We start from the raw sequence: 20,941 nt of genomic DNA on the forward strand, positions 1-20,941 counted from the left end.
AAAAGGTGGAAAAGAAGCCGGTTTGCAAAAACTGAAATCGAAAGAAAAGAGTGCTTGAGAAAGCATGAACTCATAAAGAATAGGATCCAAAGATTTTATCATTCTAATCCCTAAATTAAAAAATCCAAAATTTATAAAGGATTTTAAACCTATTAGTTTGTATAATGTCTTTTTAACTTAACAATTATACAATACCTTTCTAATTTAATATTTTGTATTTCTTTTTTTTAAAATTTGTAAGGTCCTTCGAAATTTTTTCTAACCATTATTTAATTACATTTGATTGTTCATATTTATTTTCAAGTTGCTAAACTGTGATAATAACTGAATAAATGGAGTTCTTATATGCTAAAAATCATTTTGTCACTGACAATGAACAGAAACTCGTTAATGAAGCTGAAGTTGCCTGGATTCAAATTGCAAAACTTCCACAGTTTATATTTACAAACATCTACATGTCAGACACAGACCAAAGATAAGCTTCCCTTTCTGTAGCTCGTTTCTCATTCACTCTCTGGAACATTTTCTTCTCAAATCCTACAAAATAGACAGCAGAAAAGATCAGTTCTAATCAATATATATTCTATTTTGTTCCCAATCACCAAAATAGAAGAAACCTCATTTGACCACTGATTTCTCTCATGAGAAATCTGAAATGGACAGGACTGAGATAATATCATACCTAAAATTATACCTTATAGCAAAGATTGATCTTTCTTACCAGTCAACAAAAGTAAACAATTAATTCAGGTAAAATAGATATGAACCTACCATTACTCCGATCAACTCCATCCCAATGTCTTCCGGGCTTTATGCCATATCGATTGGGTGCAGCATCTAATCCTCTTTTTATCCAGCTGTGATTAGGAATCCCCTGGGGAACTATAAACCCTGATTCCTTCATCTTCTCACTGTCCCCTAGATCTTGAAGAACTGGTTCAGAATGCTTTCTCTACAACATGTTAAAATCAAAGAGTGTAAAGAATGTAACCTGTACAAAAGTGATTTCAATTCAAGATGTCAAACTAAGGCCGAAGTAGTTGAAATTTCAGCCAATAAAGTCTATCAAATTATCTATAATCTCAAGCAAGTAAACAAGCAATTCAATCAACTACCTTGACCAAATGTGCCATAGGATCACCCCATCTTAGTCTCTCCTTCAGCATTTTGTCAAGTTCTGGATCATCTCTGCGAAACAGAAGATAAACCAATGAACTGCCATATGCATGAACACAGAAGGGAAGAAAAGTATTTCGTGGTTTTTCTATAAATGTGCTCTGCTGACTGCCCTCTTTCCCCATATTTTGTGGTAATTAAAAGAATATATTTATGGCAACATAATAGATCGAACAACATCTCTTTGTGCTTATTTCTTTTTTTATAACCAATTTCTTCGTTTTCATGATACAACGATAATATTGTATATACGTGCATATGCATGTATACATAAAGGATGATATGTTATTCAAGGAAACGAAGAAAAAGGAAAGTAACCCCAAAAAATAGTTAAATGGACGAAGTAATAACTCGTAGATTTACATCACATGCACTATTCCTTGAATTGGCTAATCCAGAACTAATTGAATGACTAATGTCATTATATCAATTCCAAGATGTATGCCTGCTATATGTCTGCAACAAAGGTGAATTTAAACCTCTCTTTTGTTGCACTAGATGACTGATCTAACAAACAAACTCATTGCTCCCACCCGCCCTTTCTCTTCCCTATATATATGTATTTCCATTCACGACATGGAAATTCCATCAATGCCATCATGATTGAATGTTCACTATTACGTTCATGGCTAATTTAGTATGAAACTAAGGTTCTATTCTCCAGACCAATTTCCATGGGCTGGTGTCACAAGGAAAGCATTTTAATAAGAGTGATAAATAAAGTTGAAAAGAAAAAGTAAGATTCTGAATTGTTAAATGGCAATTTCAATCTTACCTGGTCCGTGCAAATGGCTTCTCCTTCTCAAGTTCTAATTCCTGCAGCCGAACTTCAGCTTCTCGCTTTTGAGCCAAGCCCTTGCCCCACTCTAACTTCTTTTCCTGACAGGACAAAATTCCCATGCTTAAAGAACAACCAAAAAACCAATGATAACAAATGCCCACATACTTGAAGGATGAAATACACAGCAAAAATTTAAATTCAATGAGAAAAAAGAAAAAGCAATTGCCAAACCATATCATATTCATGTAGATATAACTCTAATAATTATGATGCAAATTAATTGCATTGAAAACTCCTAGTCTCAACAGATGTATTTCTAATTCGAAGAAGGCTCGTATCTCCCCTGATTGCCACAGGTTCTCATGTTTCACTATTTGTTAAGAACTTTAATGATTCAACATTTCATTCTAACAAGCTTGGTAATGGAACTCCAATTCAAACATCAAACCTCTTTAGCAAATTTAGACATATTCACACACTAACTGCCAAAAGATAACACAAATTTCAACTCCATATCAAGCACTTCTTTTTTTCAGAACACTAAACTCTCATATGGCAACAAACAAAACTGAAGTCAAGCGCACGAGTGTGGGTGGTTAGTCCTGGCTAAATAGCTGTCAATTCTCACCACTTTCTGAAGTAGATAAAAGGTTCAAAGGAAAAGATATCTGATTTTATTGATTGCCGTAATCAGGGGTGCCTGTCCAGCACTTTTCACTCGCAATTGAGTTAGTTAAGTTCCGTGCATAAATTCTTTAATTATTTTTTTATTTTTTTATTTTTTAGGAGTGCAATGAGCCTAGCATACAAAAAGGGGAAGCTCATCTCCCCTAGACTCTATTTTGACCAAAGCTTGATGGGACTTGATCTCAAGTCTTGCCTGTCCTCACAGCAACAAAGACTAGGCTAATTAGTGTGGATACTTTCTTTACACCTATCAACTAGAAATACAATTAGAAGTATTCAGGAGAACCTTAATGAATATACAAGTTCTGCTTTATACATAATATAAGATCATATCATTAGTATCCTTTTGTTTCTTTCCAGTTTTATGATTTAACATAAAAGGCATAAATCTGCAGAAACCGCAAAAACTCCAATAGCTGAACAACAGTCTGTAAAAGCCCTCAAACTAACTCCAACAAACAACCAAAAACATGCTTTTATCACAAAGCATCATAGAAATCACAAGAAAAGAATAATAATCATTGAAAGCCACCATGATAACTAGCACAACTGGGACAACAATTTAAACATTTGAGACCAAGACAACTAAAGAACAACGATTAAGTATAAAATTTTAAGTACCTTAGGCTTTTCTTCTACTTTTTGCTTTGATTTCAAAAATTCCTCCTTCGATATTCGTTGCCCTGCAGTGTTTTATGAAGTATATGCATAAGCACAGATAAATAATTTACATACCTTATCTAGCTTGGACATGCTAGTTCCAAAGTTGATATTCTCATTTGACTATGCAGTACAGAAAATGGAAGACAAGTTGAGGATTATAGAAAGTTAGTTTGGACCTTGGACATTTGGACATCAAATTCATAATTGTAATTTTTTGGGTAATCATCCTTAATTTTTGTAGTTCGTCAAAGCCTTTGAGACAATATAAGATGAAAAAGCTCTTTTACCTACATTTTTGGAATTAGGTTTTTAAGAATTGGAATTGAAGTTATTAGGTTATTCTATAAAGTATTCTCTTTCTTTTATTCATTTCCATTTAAAAGTTGTTCTTTTTTCCCTCCTATATGAACATGCAGGTGCAGCATCAGTTACAAAATTTTTTTGTTTTTTTTAACTAACCTTTCTTATCACGATATATTGGTTCAGCACCCTGTCCAGTCATTTTAGGATCCATCTGTTGAAACCTGCCAAAATGCATATATGCTAAATTACAAAAATGAAATTCAATCTGCTAAAATATAAGCAAATGTCCATTTTATAATATTGAAAGAAATAGATCCTTGAGGAAAAAAATAAAGCATGGGATTTAAAAATCAGCCTGATCATTCACCCAATATTAACTGAAAGTAACATAAATGACTCGTAGTTCGGATCAAGTGATAACAAAATAAAATGGAATCACCAAAACCTTAAGTCCTATGAATATTTTTAAAGCAAACCAACTTATAATTTAGTAATGGAAAAGAGAAAGCTCTTTAAGAAGAAAGAAAAAAACAAGAAAAGAAAAAGAGTATCAAAATGAATATCGTTTCTTTCCCAAAACAAAAGGCACTGGCATTCTAATATTCAAGCAATAACGTTGATCACTAATGCAAGCGTTTGCAAGCTCAAAGCTGGAAATATTGTCCATCTCACAAGGTCAATTGAAAAGACAAGTGCAATCCCATCATCAAATATCACCAAGTCTACAATCCTAACATTGACAATGCAGTGGCAGCCTAGGCCACAAGGCTATCCTAGTTTTCTCCAATGCTACAAGCATATTTCATCATTAACAGGATGGTAGAAAACAAATTTATAAATATGGTTTTACATGTATATGGATGAAGAGAAAAATATGGAAAATGTTAGTAGACTTAAAATCAAAGGTGAAAAATGATCTCAAACAGCCTGTTTGTTTAATATATTTTCATTGTTTTGAGCCTTAGAACAGTGTTGCAGAAAAGTACAGGGCCAAACTTTGGTCCTGTTACCAAACTCATGCTAGCATTATTTACGAGAGTTTTACTATACTAAACAATACAAAGAAACCATTTTATTGTAAAATACCATATGTGTTCAAACATTGTATAACAACCTAGTTCATCTTGTCAAAGAATAGTTCAAGCTATTGAATTGTATAGGAACTTTTTCGGTTGTAAAGCAATCAACTTAAACAGCTTAAGAACCCAGGAATAGAATTTACAATCTCACATTTTGTGAGGGACAAACAAATCAAAGGGAGAAGGAAGATACAAATCAGCTACAACTATAAGACAATTAGCTTTCAGAGCTAGCTGGTTGATACCTAAATCTGGCTAATCAGACGTTAAATATGGTGTTCATTTTGAAGAAACCATAAAAATTTAACCAGAATTCGATTTATAAAGAACAACAGATACTTCACTGACCAGGAATGTGACTATATCAATGGAATAAATTAGCACAAAGAAGTAGTTTTATGTACTTAGAGAGTTGTTACCTCAATAAATCATCCTTCTTAAGTTTAGATATCTCTTCCTGGATATCACGGCCAGAAATCAAACCAGTTTTTGGCCGATCCTTTGAGGAAACCAGGTCAGATGAACCCTTCTTGTCATGGGAGCTACCATTCATAATTGAACTTGAATTCTTAGGCAACCGTTGTGGAGAAAGATCTAGTGATGCCAATTTATCAACACCTTTTCTGCTTTTCCTTGGCGGTGAGAGATCTGGCCCTGGGGAATTTTGGGGTTCAGGGGACGGAGTATGATGCCTTCTCCGCTGCTGTCTTGGAGGTGACAAATCAGCATCTTTCCCTATCCTTTGCTTACGGGGTGGTGACAAATCAGGAAGTGGACTGTTGGAATACCTGAGTTTTGTATCAGGTTCAGGTGATGGGGAATAATGGTGTTTTCGCGGCTGCCGAGGAGGTGAAAAGTCGGCAACTTCTCTTGAAGGCTTTGATGGTGGGTCTGGTGAAGGTGTATCATTTTGAATCCTTCGCTTACGAGGAGGTGACAAATCAGATTCGGGTGGTGGAATGTAGTGGCGTTTCTGTTGCTGCCATGGTGGTGACAAGTCTGCATCTTTACCCCCAGCCGAAGGCCTCTCACTAGGCTCAGGTGAGGGTGTATCGTTCCGTGTACTCTGCCTACAGGGTGGAGACATATCAGAATCTTGATTAACAAAATTCGCTCGTTTAGGAGAGAGTGAAACCCATCCACTTCCATCTTCAGCTATGGCATTATTAGCCCATTTGGCTCTAAGTTGCTCCAACCTCTTCATTCTTTTAACTTCTATATCTTCATCCACTTGAGGTTTTTCTTCATCTGCAGAACATTAAAGCATAAACCCATTAAATAAACAAAACTTAATTTAATATTGGATGAATTATACACCAAATGTTTGAGCATCGAATCCTTTTACCAGCTGAATCATTTTCCTCTTCTTCAAGTTTTATAGGCTTATGCCAGACAGGATCTTCATCCACAACCAAAACACCAGGCCCATCAGATTTCACTTTCTTCTTCTTCTTTTTCTTTTTCTTCTCTTCCTCATTGATGCTTTCATACCTTCTCAAATATTCTTTTAGGGACTTGGTTCCAGAAGTTTGAGCTGCCATAGTTCAGAATGTATGCCCTCACCGCTTCCTGGTATAAATGTTTAGGGATGGCAGCAGGGCAGGTACCCGCTAGAAATCAACTACCCGAATCTGAACCCAACAATCAATTTAAGTACCCCGAATCCGTTTAGAATTAACGGCATACTACCGAATCCGCTGAAAAACAGAAACTGAAAATGCAAAAAAATATATACATATATAATACATTAAAATTCAACCTGAAATAATAAAACAATTTAACCTGAAATGTTCTAGAACAACAGTACCAGTAATCTTAGAATAGAACAAAAGAATTAAAATTCAACAGAAATAAATAATACATACAATAAAAGACTAAAGAGAAAATTATAATTAGCTACAGCAAGTTTTTACAGTATTGGGAGAAAGAAAGTGAAGATAAATTCAACAAACAAAACTCCTCTTTCATCTAGGATAGAAATATAATAATTTCATCTAAAAAGTAAACCATTTTAGATGGAGAATAACAAATAAAACATGCACAAAACCCACAAATGAAAATAATAAAACAATAAACATATATCTCCTGGATAAAGCCACAAATTACTTCAACAAGACATTTAATAATTCCTCCTCTTTGTCTGTTTATATGTATTTATAAAAAAAAAAAAAAAAAAAAAAAAAAAAAAAAAGGAAAAGGGACGAAGGAGAACTGGAAAAAATAAATAAATCGAGAACGAAATAAAACTCAAGAATACAAATGGAGGACCTGGCACTGGTACTAGGGTTGAAGAGCAGAGGACTGCTGCGCAGGCGACGGCGACGGCCACGCAAAGAAGCAACGGGGAGGGGTAGAAAAAGCAATAAGACTGAATGGGTAGAACCATAGAAGAAGAGAAGGAGCGGCGCTGATGTTTAGTTGGGAAGAATTTTGTTTTATTTGTATCGTTAAAATGCAATCTTAAGCTCAAACGACGTAGTTTTGTGTGTGGATTCATTTAAACCTCCTGCATCAAACTACGTCGTTTGACAATAAAATAGGTTATTGTTATTGTTATTATTACACTAACTATTAATTAAAAGGCTATAATTAATATTATAGTAATTGTAATAATAATAATATTAGGTAAAGTATTAAGTTTAATACCTTTTAATTAGAGAATATGTCTAGTAGGTTTATAACCTTTTTTAATTTTTAATAAATAAGTATCAAACTACAAAAGTTCAAATAAATTACTAACACACAAATACTATATATATAATTTTGTGTAATATATTTTATGTAAAAAAACTAAATTTAAATTATTAAGATACTATAATTCAATGTATATAATTTTATTAAATTTTTCTTATGAATAAAATTATATTACTATCCAAATATTCATATATATATATATATATATATATATATATATATATATATATATATATATAAATAAAAAAATAAAAAAAAATAAAAAAAAAAAAAAAGATATTAAGTAGTTTGGTGGCAACATAGCTTAATTGTTGTAGGGAGGTCATGGGTTCTATTCTAACATCTATGAAATATATTTGCTTAATGGATTGGGATAGCGGGGGTAACTGACCTCCTATACTTCAATTTCATTCTGTCCGTATAACTGAACCCCAAACTCAGTCCCATCCCATCTAAGCAGGTGGAGTTAAAATTAACCCACCCCTAATTAACATCAATGGTTAGGGTTAGGCTTTTTTTCTCCGTTTCAGTCCTAATAAACCTCCATTTTCCATCCTCCATCAATGGAGGTCACCACACAACCATTCTCACCACACAGGAAGCAAAATGGCAATATTGTGAAATCAATGCAGTTTACCAACCATTCCCAAAGCTTTAAATAAAATAACAAAAACCCAAACAAAAGTATAAAAGAAACCTATCAACCAGATCCAGATCAAAATTACGCGAAAACAATGGTCATATGAAAAGTAAAACAAATAGTTCATAAGAAACCAACCATACCTTCTCATAAGAAACCAAACAAATAGTTCATAAGAAACCAACAAATAGTTCATAAAAAACCCAAAATATTATATCTTCCTAGTTTCGACATCATCATGCGTATATATCTACATCTATTATATACTACATGAAAAAAAAAAAAAAAAAAAAAAAAGCAAGTTCTTATCAGCAATGGTAATAATAATCTGAACTTGATCTATGCAATTTACAATGTCCAATCAAGTTCATAGGCATTTACAATGCTTACAGTTTAATAAATTCATAATTCATTATTATTGATATCTAATTTGATAACCAAATCAGTTCCATTGATTCAATTCCTTTGAGTTTCCGTCAATCTAAAACATCATCTTTACATTTTCTTTTTATCAAATAAAATCGATTATTACACAACAAACTAGAACCTTGCAATTTGAATTTCCATTAAATGGCTAGAACCTTACTCTTATGCTTATTTCAAACCATTGATCACTTCTAGCTATTATTAAAGATGATTACTTCAGTTAATTAACTAACAACATTTTTCTAGGATTATCTTAACTCTCGTTTTCTCAATTTCTATGATTTTTGACTTTGAGGCATATTTGTCTAATTGTATCAATTAATATTTCAAGTATCTAATGGCATCTAATTGCAAAACTAATTACTTATGCATCACCTACACATCAGACGGATCATTCTGCCTACTATAACAATTTTCGGTCACTAAAGACGCCGCCGTCTACAGTGGTCGGAGGGGCGGTGGTTACCGAATTCTTCAAGATTCAAATTTTAGTCGTGGTTCATGTAGAACTCAACTCCCAAATCAATTTCACCATCCCATGCCTAATTTACCAAAATCCCAAAATTTTATTCAAGTTGAAACCTAAATTCTAAACCCCCTTCAATCTTCATTCAATTACCAAATCAATCAAGAATAAGTTAATCGAAAGCATAGGTTCGATTTTCGACCAACCTTAGTAAAGAGAATTGCCGGATATGCTTGAGCTCGCTGGAAAGTCGAGAAAAAGAGAATTGTCGAAGGAGGTTTATTTTCCTTCAAATTCTCACTATTGCCAGGCAAATTTCACACAAGCCAAACACAAATACTGAGCAGTTGAACAAAATAGTTGATTTGTGAATGAAATTCAAACTCACTCTCTAACTCTCATGGTGAGTCCGTTTGGGTAGACTGATATGACGAATCCTCTCAACACAACATGATTGTATTAGAAATTTGAAGTACTAATTTTAAATAAGAATAGGAATAAGAAAAGTTTGAATTGAAGAAGAGGGAGGCGGTGCAGCGATGTGGGTGTTGAAAACCGGTGGAATCGGTGAATGACTGATATTATAATCGGTCGGGTCGGATTCAAATTATTTCTAGTGTCACTTCTATGAAGCAGATTTGAATCAAGTTACTTGAATTCAGATCATGAAGCGTGCCACTTAGTTTAAAAATTAAAGGAAAAAGAAAATTCAGATTTCATTTTTTTAGTGGCTAGTTTTTTCTAAGGTTTTTTTTTTTTTTTACATAATTTAAGTTTTATGGTAATTAACTTTTTCAATAATAAATTTGAGATTTTTTTTCTAAGAACCATAATAAATTTGATATTTCAACCCTCTATAAAAAATCAAATTTGCTACAATGCGTGATGTCATTAGTTAATATTAAATATATTTATATAGTTTTTGTTTTCATATTGCATTTATGGTAGTAAAACGTTTTTGTAGATAAATAGATTCTTCGGTAAAATTATCTATTTTAGTAGTTGTTAGATGTTTTAATAACTTATAAAGGTAAGTTAAAAGCTGTTACTGGACAATGCTGAGATTTCTCATAAGTTTCCATTAAATTTTTTTGCAATAACCGTCACAACTTAAGATGACAGTAAATACACCGCAACTTGACAATCACATTGTACTTGAATTTGCCTCTATCCCTTCTCCCACACAATAGTCAAGGCTTTATAAATCACCCAAAGTTCAGCATCAATAGCATAATAAATGCCCAATGCCGATGAGAAGCCAAACTGCCATTTCCCATTCGAAGAACGAAAAGTCCAACATAAGCAGCTAAACCCAGGTGACCAGAGGCACTCCCATATGCCCCTATTAGTAGGGTTCCAAGAAATCAGCATAAACGAAGAACCATGAGGAGATCTCATTACATCAGTGTCCTTATCCTAAGCTTGACACACTTCAACACTTTCGACTATAAGAAATTATAAGAAAGCTCAACTGCATTCAAAGGATCAAAGGTTCTAGCATTTCTTGACTTCCAAATCCACCACAAGCACATGACTAAAGTAACACCCCAAGAAACACCAACAGAGGTGATCCCTAATGAAGAAAGATTTGATAATAACCATTGTCAAAGTGAACTAGTAGCAAAATCAGTACAGAAATCATGAACAGGGAAAAAAAAATCCATACTTATTGGGTGAGATAATAATCATGCAATACATATAGTACGATTTCGCTTGAGAATGGCAGTTATAAGAAGCATCAGCAGTAATTCCTCTTCTACATCTCTCAAAATTACGTAAAATCTTCTCACGAGCTACCTGATATAAAAATAAACAAATCCTATGTGGCATATGGACTTTCAATATGAGCTTCCATAAATTGGAAATAGGAGATAAACCATGATTGACCAGCAAACTATATGCAGATTTCACCATAAAGAACCAGAAGTTGCACAACCTAAATTATATTATCCTACTAGTCTTCATTAGTACAAAGGACTTGTCATTTTAAATTATCAAAGAATCAGGCAATTTATGATAGACCCAGCCCAAAGCCCCTCAAGGTTTACTCAAGGAGACATAAGGAAGGAGGAGCTGGCATCAATATAGGAAAAGCTGCCTTAGAATTATGGTTAGAATCAAAACCAGCCTCTGTGATAGAGACAGATATCCCATCTAGTAACAACCAACTCAACTCTAATTGATAAAAGGAGGGATGTGATTATAGGAGAGCATCTTCAGAAAAGTTGTGATTACTGAGCAGGATTTTCTGCTAGGGAAACCTTCATGTCTCCTAGCTTGATTCTCTTTGGATCAAGAATTTTCTATCTTATGTTATTTCTTTTTCTTGAGAGAGTACCTGTAACCAGCCGAGTTGATCTTCAATTTCTTCCACTCTATTCTGGAATTTTTTTTACATTAATCAAATACAACAGTTCAAGTTCTTCTTCCCTAAATTTCTCTTTGGATTGATTTTTTCTATTGTTCTCTACTGGATATTTGTACTTTTAGTTCCTTACTATATCAATTTACCTTCCAAAAGATCCCATCTTCATTCCCTAGAAACATCCTAATGGTGGCGAACATTTAGAGACTTGGTAAAATCGTTAAAAGGAGTAGTAGCATGACCGACCAAAGGTCCATAAGGCAAACAAGAAGCAGTCCAAAAATTAGGAGCAATTCCACTTCTAACATCCTTAACAATGCCCTTTAAACCACTTCTGATACCTCACCAAATATGAGAGCCAAACCGAACCGATTGACAATCCCAAGAGAAACGACCATGAAAATATTTGTTACTAAAAACTTTAACCTAGAGCGAATTAGCATCCCCACTAATCCACCGCCCCAGCTTACCCAATAACCCCAGCTTACCCAGTAAAGCCATATTCATAATCCTCATATTATGGACCCCTAAGCCCCTATTGACGCGGGGATGCTGAATTGTTTGCCAATTCACAAGGTGAACTCGATTGGACCTATCTAAACCTTTCCAAATAAAATTCCTACAATTCTCTCCATTTCATTACAAAGAGAAATAGGAAGTAAACACATTTGCATAGTAGACGCATGGATGGAGGAGAGAACTGATTGTAACATAATGATCCGGTCAGCCATAAACAAAAAATTAGCTTTCCACCTTGTCAACTTCTGCTTCATTTGATCTAAAATATAAGAAAAATTATCCTACTTACCCTCTTTTGACGAATCAAGACACCTAAATATTTGCCCATATCTTAGGTTAACGGGATACCAAAACTCTTACATAATCCATCAGTTATTTGACTTTCAACTGAAGAAGACAATAAAAACGAGATTTCTGAAAAATTTTCTGATCTGAAGCTATAGAAAATCTGGTTAAAATATCCATGATGATACCCATCTAGGATTTTGAAGCTTCCGCAAAGAGAATCATGTCCTCGGTAAAAAATAAATGAGACAAATTAGGGGCCTACAAGATAAAGGAATGGATTGTCAAACTACATTAGACACACCTTGCTGAATAACATGCGCCAAATATTTAATCCACAAAATAATTAAGTATGGAGAAATAGAATCTTCTTGTCGAATACCCCCACTTGCCATTTAAAAACTTTAATTTTAAAAAATATTTAATATTTGATTGTAATATCTTATAATCTATAATATTATATATATATATATATATATATATATATATATATATATATATATATATATATATATATATATATATATAATCTGTCTATCTAAACGGAAATCGGTGGGAGAAATATTAGCATTTTCAAAAATGCCCCTACTAAATTTATGGATCGATAAAAATATCATTAAAGATTTTAATTTGATTGGTTGAAAAAATAAAGATAATTTAATTTTAATTGATCATATTAATTTCCTATTTACATCTAAATTTTATTATATAAAATAAAAAATTATATTATATACTATATAACGTATATTCAATATGATAAGAATATAATATTTTTAAGAATTTTAATTTTATTGGTTGAAAAAATAAAGATAATTTAACTGTAATTTATCATATTAATTTCCTATTTAAACCTAAATTCTATTGTATAAACTAAGAAATTATATTATATACTAAATAAGATAAAGGATTTAATTTTATTCTAAAAGATAAAGGAAATTTGATCTTGATTTATTATGTTCTACTATACTAGTCTTTTTTTAACATGCATTAAACATTTTTGTACTCGTTGTTTTTACACGTTAATTAATTTTTTATTTATAATTTTTATATAATATAATTATTAATTTTTTAATCTAATTTTAGTTATCATTATTTATTATTAAAATTTAAAATCTAATTTTAATTGTCATGATTTATTATTATATTTCTATTTTTTAGTAAATGCATTTGATATATTATTTGATTGTCTTAAAAATTTTTACATGTGTTACATATGCATGTTTCTCGTCACATGTTACTTGTTGTTCTTAATTATTTTTTTTAATCTTTTTTTAATTTATTTTATTTATTTTGATCTATCTGTGTTGCTTATATTTGCATAAACCAGCAAAGTAAATAATAAGTTATTGACATAAAGATAAATAGTTTTATTTTCTTCATTCAATTTATAAATATTAACTTATATAAATTGTACAATTTTATTATGCATAAACACATTATTTGTCTCGTTGTCCCTCTCGAAGTTTCTTATGAAATTTAGAAGATAAGTTCATTGTAACATTTAAATGGCTATTGTTAGTTTTTAATTTTTATAATACTATTGATTAATATTTTGAATATATTGAAAATTATTTTTGCAATTTTTTTTGGATATATTTACCTAAAATCATCTAATATTATTTTTCTAAAAATCCAGTATATTTCCTTTTGTAAGGTTCAATGAAATTAAACTTAAAAACGGTCTAACAATAAAAAATACCCCCAACTTTGCGTCTTGTAACAATTACACCATAAATTAAACCTAACCCGTCAAACATCCTTTTGTAATTTTTTGTCAATATTGCACTCTAATTTTGAATCAGTCAAAATCAATGGTAAAATATAATATATGTGAGATCTACACAAAAGACTTGAGTTCATTTAAACATGAGATGAGTTAAGTGAAACTATGTATTTCACCTAATCAACACCATACCAACACCATCCTTCATCTCCCTCCCCCTAAACAAAATTGCAATTGGGATGCTTGAGGAGTTAAGCTGAATTTAAGATGTAATTATTATATGACTCAAAATTTGAAGTATTTTTTATAGTTAGATCCTTAGAGACTAACACTCTAATACTCCATTATTTTTGCGGTGTAGCAAGAGGTATCATTATGTTCAACATTAGTTGTTGGTTTTCTATATTGTTGTCTACTACAAAATTAGTAAATTAGAAAAAAAAAAAAAAACATAACATAGTAATGTAGTTTTATATTAATTATAATTTATTAAATAAATAAATATCTAAATAAAAATCAAAAATATAAAGCAGATAAATATTTAGATGATACATTGCATTCATATAAATAAAAAAAAAATCATAAAGCATAACCCTATTTTTGAAGAGAGAAAACTCATACTATTATTAAATTGAGTGATAAAAAGAGACTAAGCATATGGATACACTATCCCAAACGTGGTTCCTAGTGTAAGTATAGGAAGCTCTGGCTAGACTGTGAGCTCCTATATTTGCTTGTCGCCTAATCCAACTAATAGAAATATTAGATCTTTTGCTTTAATAGCAACCTGCAATCACTTATTACAGTTTCCAACTCTGATAAGTCTAAATTTTGAGACTAAACACTACCAAAAAAAACGCTAAATTGTGACCGACTAAAATCGGTTGCAATTTTACAACCTCTTTACAACCAATAGACAAACAGTCGTAGATTTTAGCGCTGAAAATTCCCGCGAGTTTGATTTTCAATTTGTGACCCTGACACTACGGATTTGCGACCGCTTTGCGACTAAATATATTTCCGTCGTAAAATTGCTCGCTTTAAAATTAGGAATAGGTTCTGAGATCAATTGGCGATAGAATTGCGACCGATTATTTGCGACCGACAGTTTGAGTCGCAAATCGGTTGCAATTTTGTCACCAAGTAAAACGACGTCGCAGAATTAAAATTTGCGACCGATTTTGCGACTAAATATATTTCCGTCGTAAAATTGCTCGCTTTAAAATTAGGAATAGGTTCTGAGATCAATTGGCGACAGAATTGCGATCGATTATTTGCGACCGACAGTTTGAGTCGCAAATCGGTTGCAATTTTGTCATCAAGTAAAACGACGTCGCAGAATTAAAATTTGCGACCGATACTAATGAAATTTGCAACCGATGCGTCGGTCGCAAAATTTAGGGCTTTAAACGCCAGACGCCCTCTTTCTTCTTTTCCTTCTTCTTTCTTTCTTCTCCTTCTCCTCTCCTCTCCTCTCCTCCGTTCGCAGCGCCGCTCCAGCCCCTCCTGACACCGCTCCAGCCCGCCTGACGCCGCCACCGCCGCTCCATTGCAGATCCGGTCACTCCTAAACGCCGTTCGCCACCGTTTTGAGGTAATTAGTTTTGCAATTTATTTTTTTTCGAATTTTTTTTCTTTTTGTGATTTATGTGTTTTTTGCAATTTATTATTATTGTTACTGTTATTATTATTATTATTATTATTATTATTGTTGTTGTTGTTAATGTTGTTGTTATTATTATTATTATTATTATTTTTGGTGTAAATTGTTACTGTTATAATATTATTATTATTATTATTATTAATATTGTTATTGTTATTATTTGAAAAATAATATTGTTATTGTTGTTGTTGTTATTAGTATTATTATTATTATTATTATTATTGTTATTAAAATTGTTACTGTTATTATTATTATTATTATTATTCTATTAAATTGTTTCTGTTATTATTATTATTATTATTATTATTTTTATTATTATTGTTGTTGTTGTTAATGTTATAATTATGCTAAATCTTCCATAATACTCATAATTCATTTTAATTTCTATAATAATTCTATCAATTAATAATAAATTATTTTAATTTTTAAATTTCAATTATATCCAAATTACTTGATTTGTCACTAATTAAAAATATATTGATAATAACGCCAAATATTATAATTGCTAAAAGAAAAATCATTATAAACAAAAACACGTATGTTGATATTTAGTTTCATATCAAAGGATAAACAATTGCTGCCTGCACAAATAAGGTAAGGAATATAATAATAAATTTAATAAGTTACCTGTTACCTAATTTCATTTAGAATTTCTGCAGAAGTATCTTTAAACTATGTACAGTTGGTGGAATATATCTAAAATTTGAGCTGTATTATGATAACAACATGCGTAATCAGCGAGTAATATGTGCAAACAAAGTTTATAAAATAGTTCCAATATAATTAAATTAAAAGAGAAAAGACAAACAATAGATAACACATGCTCAAAATCTAAAAATGATAATTACAAAAAGCAACAGAATCTGAATAATATTCACAATCATTTCCTTTCAACACTACAGTAAAAGAAATAAACCGAATTCTATAAATAAAAAACTAATAGAAAATATTAAACAAACATTAAAAAAAAGTAAACAATGCAAAGAAACATTTAAGTAGGAGACTAAAGAATTGATGAAGCAGAAAATAGATTACCGCTACCGCTCCCCATTATGCAACTTATAAAGATGGATGTACAGGAGGCAACTTTCAGTTTCAAATAAGTTTAAATTGAATTTATGAGTTGATGGAATTTTAAATTAACCTAAACCTATTTGAAAATTAACAACTTATAAATAATTCGAAATATATATAGATATAATAATCACAAACTTGAGCTTCATGAAAACTATGAAGGATAATAACGAAGCTGAAAAATTCAATTTGTAGAACTGAATTTCTTCAATAATTGTTCAATTTCTGCGTGATAACAACTTATTTAGACCTAATTTATGAGTCTATCTATGAACCAAATTAATGAATAATATATATTTTTTTTCAGAAATGAGTTCTTTCTGACTATTTACTAGGAAAAAAAAAGAGTAAAGTTGGAACAATTTATTCGTTTATTTTGTACCAAAAGATAATGTACAGGGTCGGTATTGGCGGTTGAGCAATTTAAACATAATTAAAGACTTAATGCAATATTAGGTTATTACATGTTCTTAATTATTGGCAACTCTTTCTTAAGAAGTTTTGGCCGTGTTTTTCTTTATTTTATATTATTGTCGTTATTATTCTTAAATATGTTTTTATTAAATGAATGATGAGTTTGGATTGGAGGCCTAGTAGTGGCCATTTTGCCTTTGGAGAATGTTGGTATGATATAGAAGTGTTTATTGAAGTGTCTTTGTATTTGAGATTTGATTGTGTTGTGCCAAATGCTGCAGAATTTTTTTCAAAAAATTCAATATGTGGAATAGTACACTTACCTTTATTATAGTAGGCATATATATATATAACCTTTGTATTGAATTAATGAACTTAGTGATTTTACATTTATATATAGTTACCCTTATTATAGAAATAACCTTAGTTATTTATAAGTGTAAATTGAACATTACATTAGTGGCATGTTTTAAGGATGGTTTAGACTAATGCAATTACATATAATTTACCCTTTATAAACACATTGTTAATTAGGTAAAAAAAAAATGCGAAATAATCGAGATTGGATGTACTGGAGGTTCGAGGTCAATGGGATATTAAGATAAGAGTTCCTGCAAGGATTGGAGGCGTTTATACAGTTTGCGGTTGGTAATCCTAGTTTTATGGATGGTAATAAGTTGAGGTGTCCATGTAATCACAAGAAGTGTCGAAATCGAGCCTTCTTAGACATCGATACAGTGAAACTTCATTTGTGCAAAAATGGGTTCGTGGAAAATTATTACGAATGGATACATCATGGTGAACCTCGAGTTGTCAGTGGGTCAGGCCACTCCATTCCGATAAGTTTAGAAGTTCAGCCTTATCAATTTCTGTATGGTAATCAATGCAATGATATGGTAATCAATGCGAGTAGAGTACAATGTGATTGGGATAATATGGAGGAATCGCTAAACGTAGCAGCACAACAATTGTTTGACATGCTAAGTGCAGCTAACAGTGAACTGTGGCCTGGATGCAAGAATCATTTAGTTCTATCTGTTGTGGCACGATTACTACACATGAAAGCGGAGCACCATTTTTCAGAAAGGTGTTACGATGATTTTGTGCAGTTAGCAAGGGAAATGTTGCCTAAAGGCCATTCAATGGTTGATAATTTTTGTCGGACAAAAAAATTAGTTCGGGGATTGGGACTATCGATAGAAAAGATTGATTGTTGTCGTAATAATTATATGATATTCTGGGGTGTTGACTCGGAATTCAGAGAATGCAAGTTTTGTAATCTTCCAAGATATCAACGGCGGGGTCAAGGGACTAGTAGAGTACAAAGAGAGAAGGCTTTCAAGAAGATGTATTATTTCCCTCTTGTTCCTCGCCTTCAAAGGTTATATGCATCTAAGGCAACAGCTGAACACATGACATGGCATGCTTTGCATGAATATGAGGATGGTATAATGACTCATCCGTCAAACTCTGAAGCATGGAAACATTTTGATAACATTCAACCTGTGTTTGCTGCTGATATGAGAAACGTGAGATTGGGGCTTTGTACTGATGGGTTTCAGTCGTTTGGCCAATCAGGACAACAATATTCATCATGGCTTGTCATTGTGACACCATATAATCTACCACCGTCAATGTGTATGAAAGATGAATATTTGTTTTTGTGTGTTATTGTTCCTGGCCCTACTAATCCAAAACACAAAATTGATGTGTTTCTGCAGCCTTTGATTGCCGAACTAAATTATTTATGGGAATATGGGGTTGAAACATTCGATATTTCGACCAATCAGAATTTCATAATGCGAGCTGCTTTGCTTTGGACCATCAGTGATTTTCCAGCATTTGAAATGTTATCTGGGAGGAGTACGGCAGGCAAATTGGCTTGTCCTCATTGCATGGAAAACACTAATGCATTTACACTAAAGAATGGAGGTAAACAATGTTGGTTTGATTGTCATCGCAAATTCTTACCAGAATCTCACCCTTGGAGGAGAAATCGACGATGCTTTAGAAAGAACACGACTATTGTTCAACCCCCTCCGCCTGTGAAGTCTGGAGCTGAAATATTACAAGAAATTGAAGATCTGGGGCTTATGAAAGTTACAGAGTTAGGTGCAGATGAGGCAAATACAAGAATTGGCAGGAATAGCGGGTGGAAAAAGCGAAGCATCTTCTGGGATTTGCCATACTGGAGTTCACTTCTTATCCGTCATAACCTTGATGTGATGCACATAGAAAAAAATGTGTTTGAAAATCTGTTCAACACTGTCATGAACATTGAAGGGAAAACCAAGGATAATGCAGAAGCGAGAGCAGACATGAAGGAAATTTTTCGTCGACCAGAACTCGATCAATTTGTACTTACTGGTAAGTTTCCAAAGGCATGTTATTGTTTAGATAAACCCCAAAGGCAATTATTGTGCGAATGGTTACGATCATTAAGGTTTCCAGATGGCTACTGTTCAAATATGGGTAGATGTGTGGACATGAGGAAGTACAGATTGTTTGGCATGAAAAGCCATGACTGCCATGTTTTCATGCAAAGATTGATCCATGTGGCATTCCGGGAATTATTACCAGGAAAAAAATTGGGAAGCAATGACAGAATTGAGTCTCTTTTTCAAGGAATTGACGATGACTGTTATCCGATGCGATGATATGGACCAATTAGCGCGAGAAATCCCAGTAGTAATGTGCAAATTGGAGCGAATTTTTCCACCTGGCTTCTTTGATTCTATGGAACATCTGCCGATTCATTTGCCCTATGAATGTCATTTAGCAGGACCGGTACAATATCGATGGATGTATCTATTTGAGAGGTGATTCACTAACATCTCATTCTAATGATTACATCATTTATTTGAACTCATACTTACATATTGGCATTGTACAATGACAGACACCTGCATAAAATTAAAAAGAATATGCGCAATAAGGCAAAGGTCGAGGGATCAATTTGCAATGCATATTTGGTGGAAGAAGCTTCCATATTCTGTTCACACTACTTTGACCAACATGTTTTCACCAAGCACCGGAGAGTGCCACGTAACGATGACGGAGGAGATCGCGTACAATCTGAGTTTGAAGGAAATCTAAAAATTTTCACCTATCCTGGGCGTACGATTGGTAAATAAAAAAAAAAGACGATTAACTGATGCAGAGATACAAGCGGCTCAAACCTATATTTTATTGAATTGCGAAGAGATTACACCATATGTACAGTAAGTATACATAATGTAGATAGTCTAAACTTGACGTGGGCCGTTGTTAAATCATATTTATGCTAATTTGGTTCGTTGATAAATAGGATATATATCAATCTTTTGCGGCTTCAAAATCCTAATTTGACTGATACTGCAGTTGATGCAAAGCTGGACTCCGAATTTGCAGAATGGTTCAAATATTATGTAAGTTACTTTCAATGTACATAACATGGAATGTACATTTATTAAATCTCACTCATGTCATTACTATTTCCCATAGGCTCGAAGCTCGGGAATCGATATTGATAACATATTCATTACGGATCTAGCAAAGGGACCTCTACCGGTTGCTAATGCCTACTCTGGCTACTTTGTAAATGGTTACAAGTTTCACACTGAGGTTTATGGGAGAAGCAGAAAGACAATGAACAACGGTGTTTGCATAAAGGGATCAAACTACAGTGACATGTCAAACGATTTTTATGGGAAATTGGTTGAGGTTTTGGAGTTAGAATATCTAGGCCTACCAATGAAGTGCACAATCTTATTCAAATGTGAATGGTTTGATCCTATGCCAAACATTGGCACGAAGGTTCATCCTAAGTATAATCTGGTAGATATTAATCAAAGAAGAAGATATACAAAGTATGAACCTTTTGTGTTGGCAATGCAAGCTACACAGGTGTACTATGTCCCATATCCATCATTTAAACGAGATCATTGCAATTGGATGGCAGTGTGTAAAATCAAGGCTAGATCAGTTGTTCATGCACTTGAAAC

At 32.6% G+C, this 20,941-nt stretch overlaps 1 protein-coding gene across 5 annotated transcripts; it reads right to left on the reverse strand.

Moving 5' to 3' along the window:
* Positions 1–318: 318 nt before the first annotated feature.
* On the reverse strand, positions 319–9,516 carry LOC105636370 (pre-mRNA-splicing factor of RES complex protein). Of its 5 annotated transcripts, none has more exons than XM_089716489.1 (9): positions 9,122–9,516; positions 6,035–6,320; positions 5,109–5,937; positions 3,767–3,831; positions 3,266–3,327; positions 1,952–2,055; positions 1,116–1,188; positions 772–952; positions 319–537 (listed from the first exon to the last, which is right to left on the reverse strand). In XM_089716489.1, exons 2-9 carry the CDS (start codon positions 6,228–6,230, stop codon positions 452–454), a joined length of 1,596 nt encoding a protein of 531 aa, XP_089572615.1. In that variant the 5' UTR covers positions 6,231–6,320; positions 9,122–9,516; the 3' UTR covers positions 319–451. The 5 variants fall into 5 exon arrangements, with proteins under 5 accessions (XP_089572615.1, XP_012075020.1, XP_012075025.1 ...); XM_012219630.3 differs by having other exon boundaries at positions 6,035–6,400; XM_012219635.4 differs by lacking the exon at positions 9,122–9,516 and adding an exon at positions 6,958–7,116 and having other exon boundaries at positions 6,035–6,400.
* Positions 9,517–20,941: the final 11,425 nt, after the last annotated feature.

The sequence above is a fragment of the Jatropha curcas genome, chromosome 11 (genome assembly GCF_041381405.1).
Source record: "Jatropha curcas cultivar XTBG-Jc1 chromosome 11, XTBG_Jcur_1.0, whole genome shotgun sequence".
Taxonomy (NCBI): Eukaryota; Viridiplantae; Streptophyta; class Magnoliopsida; order Malpighiales; family Euphorbiaceae; genus Jatropha; species Jatropha curcas.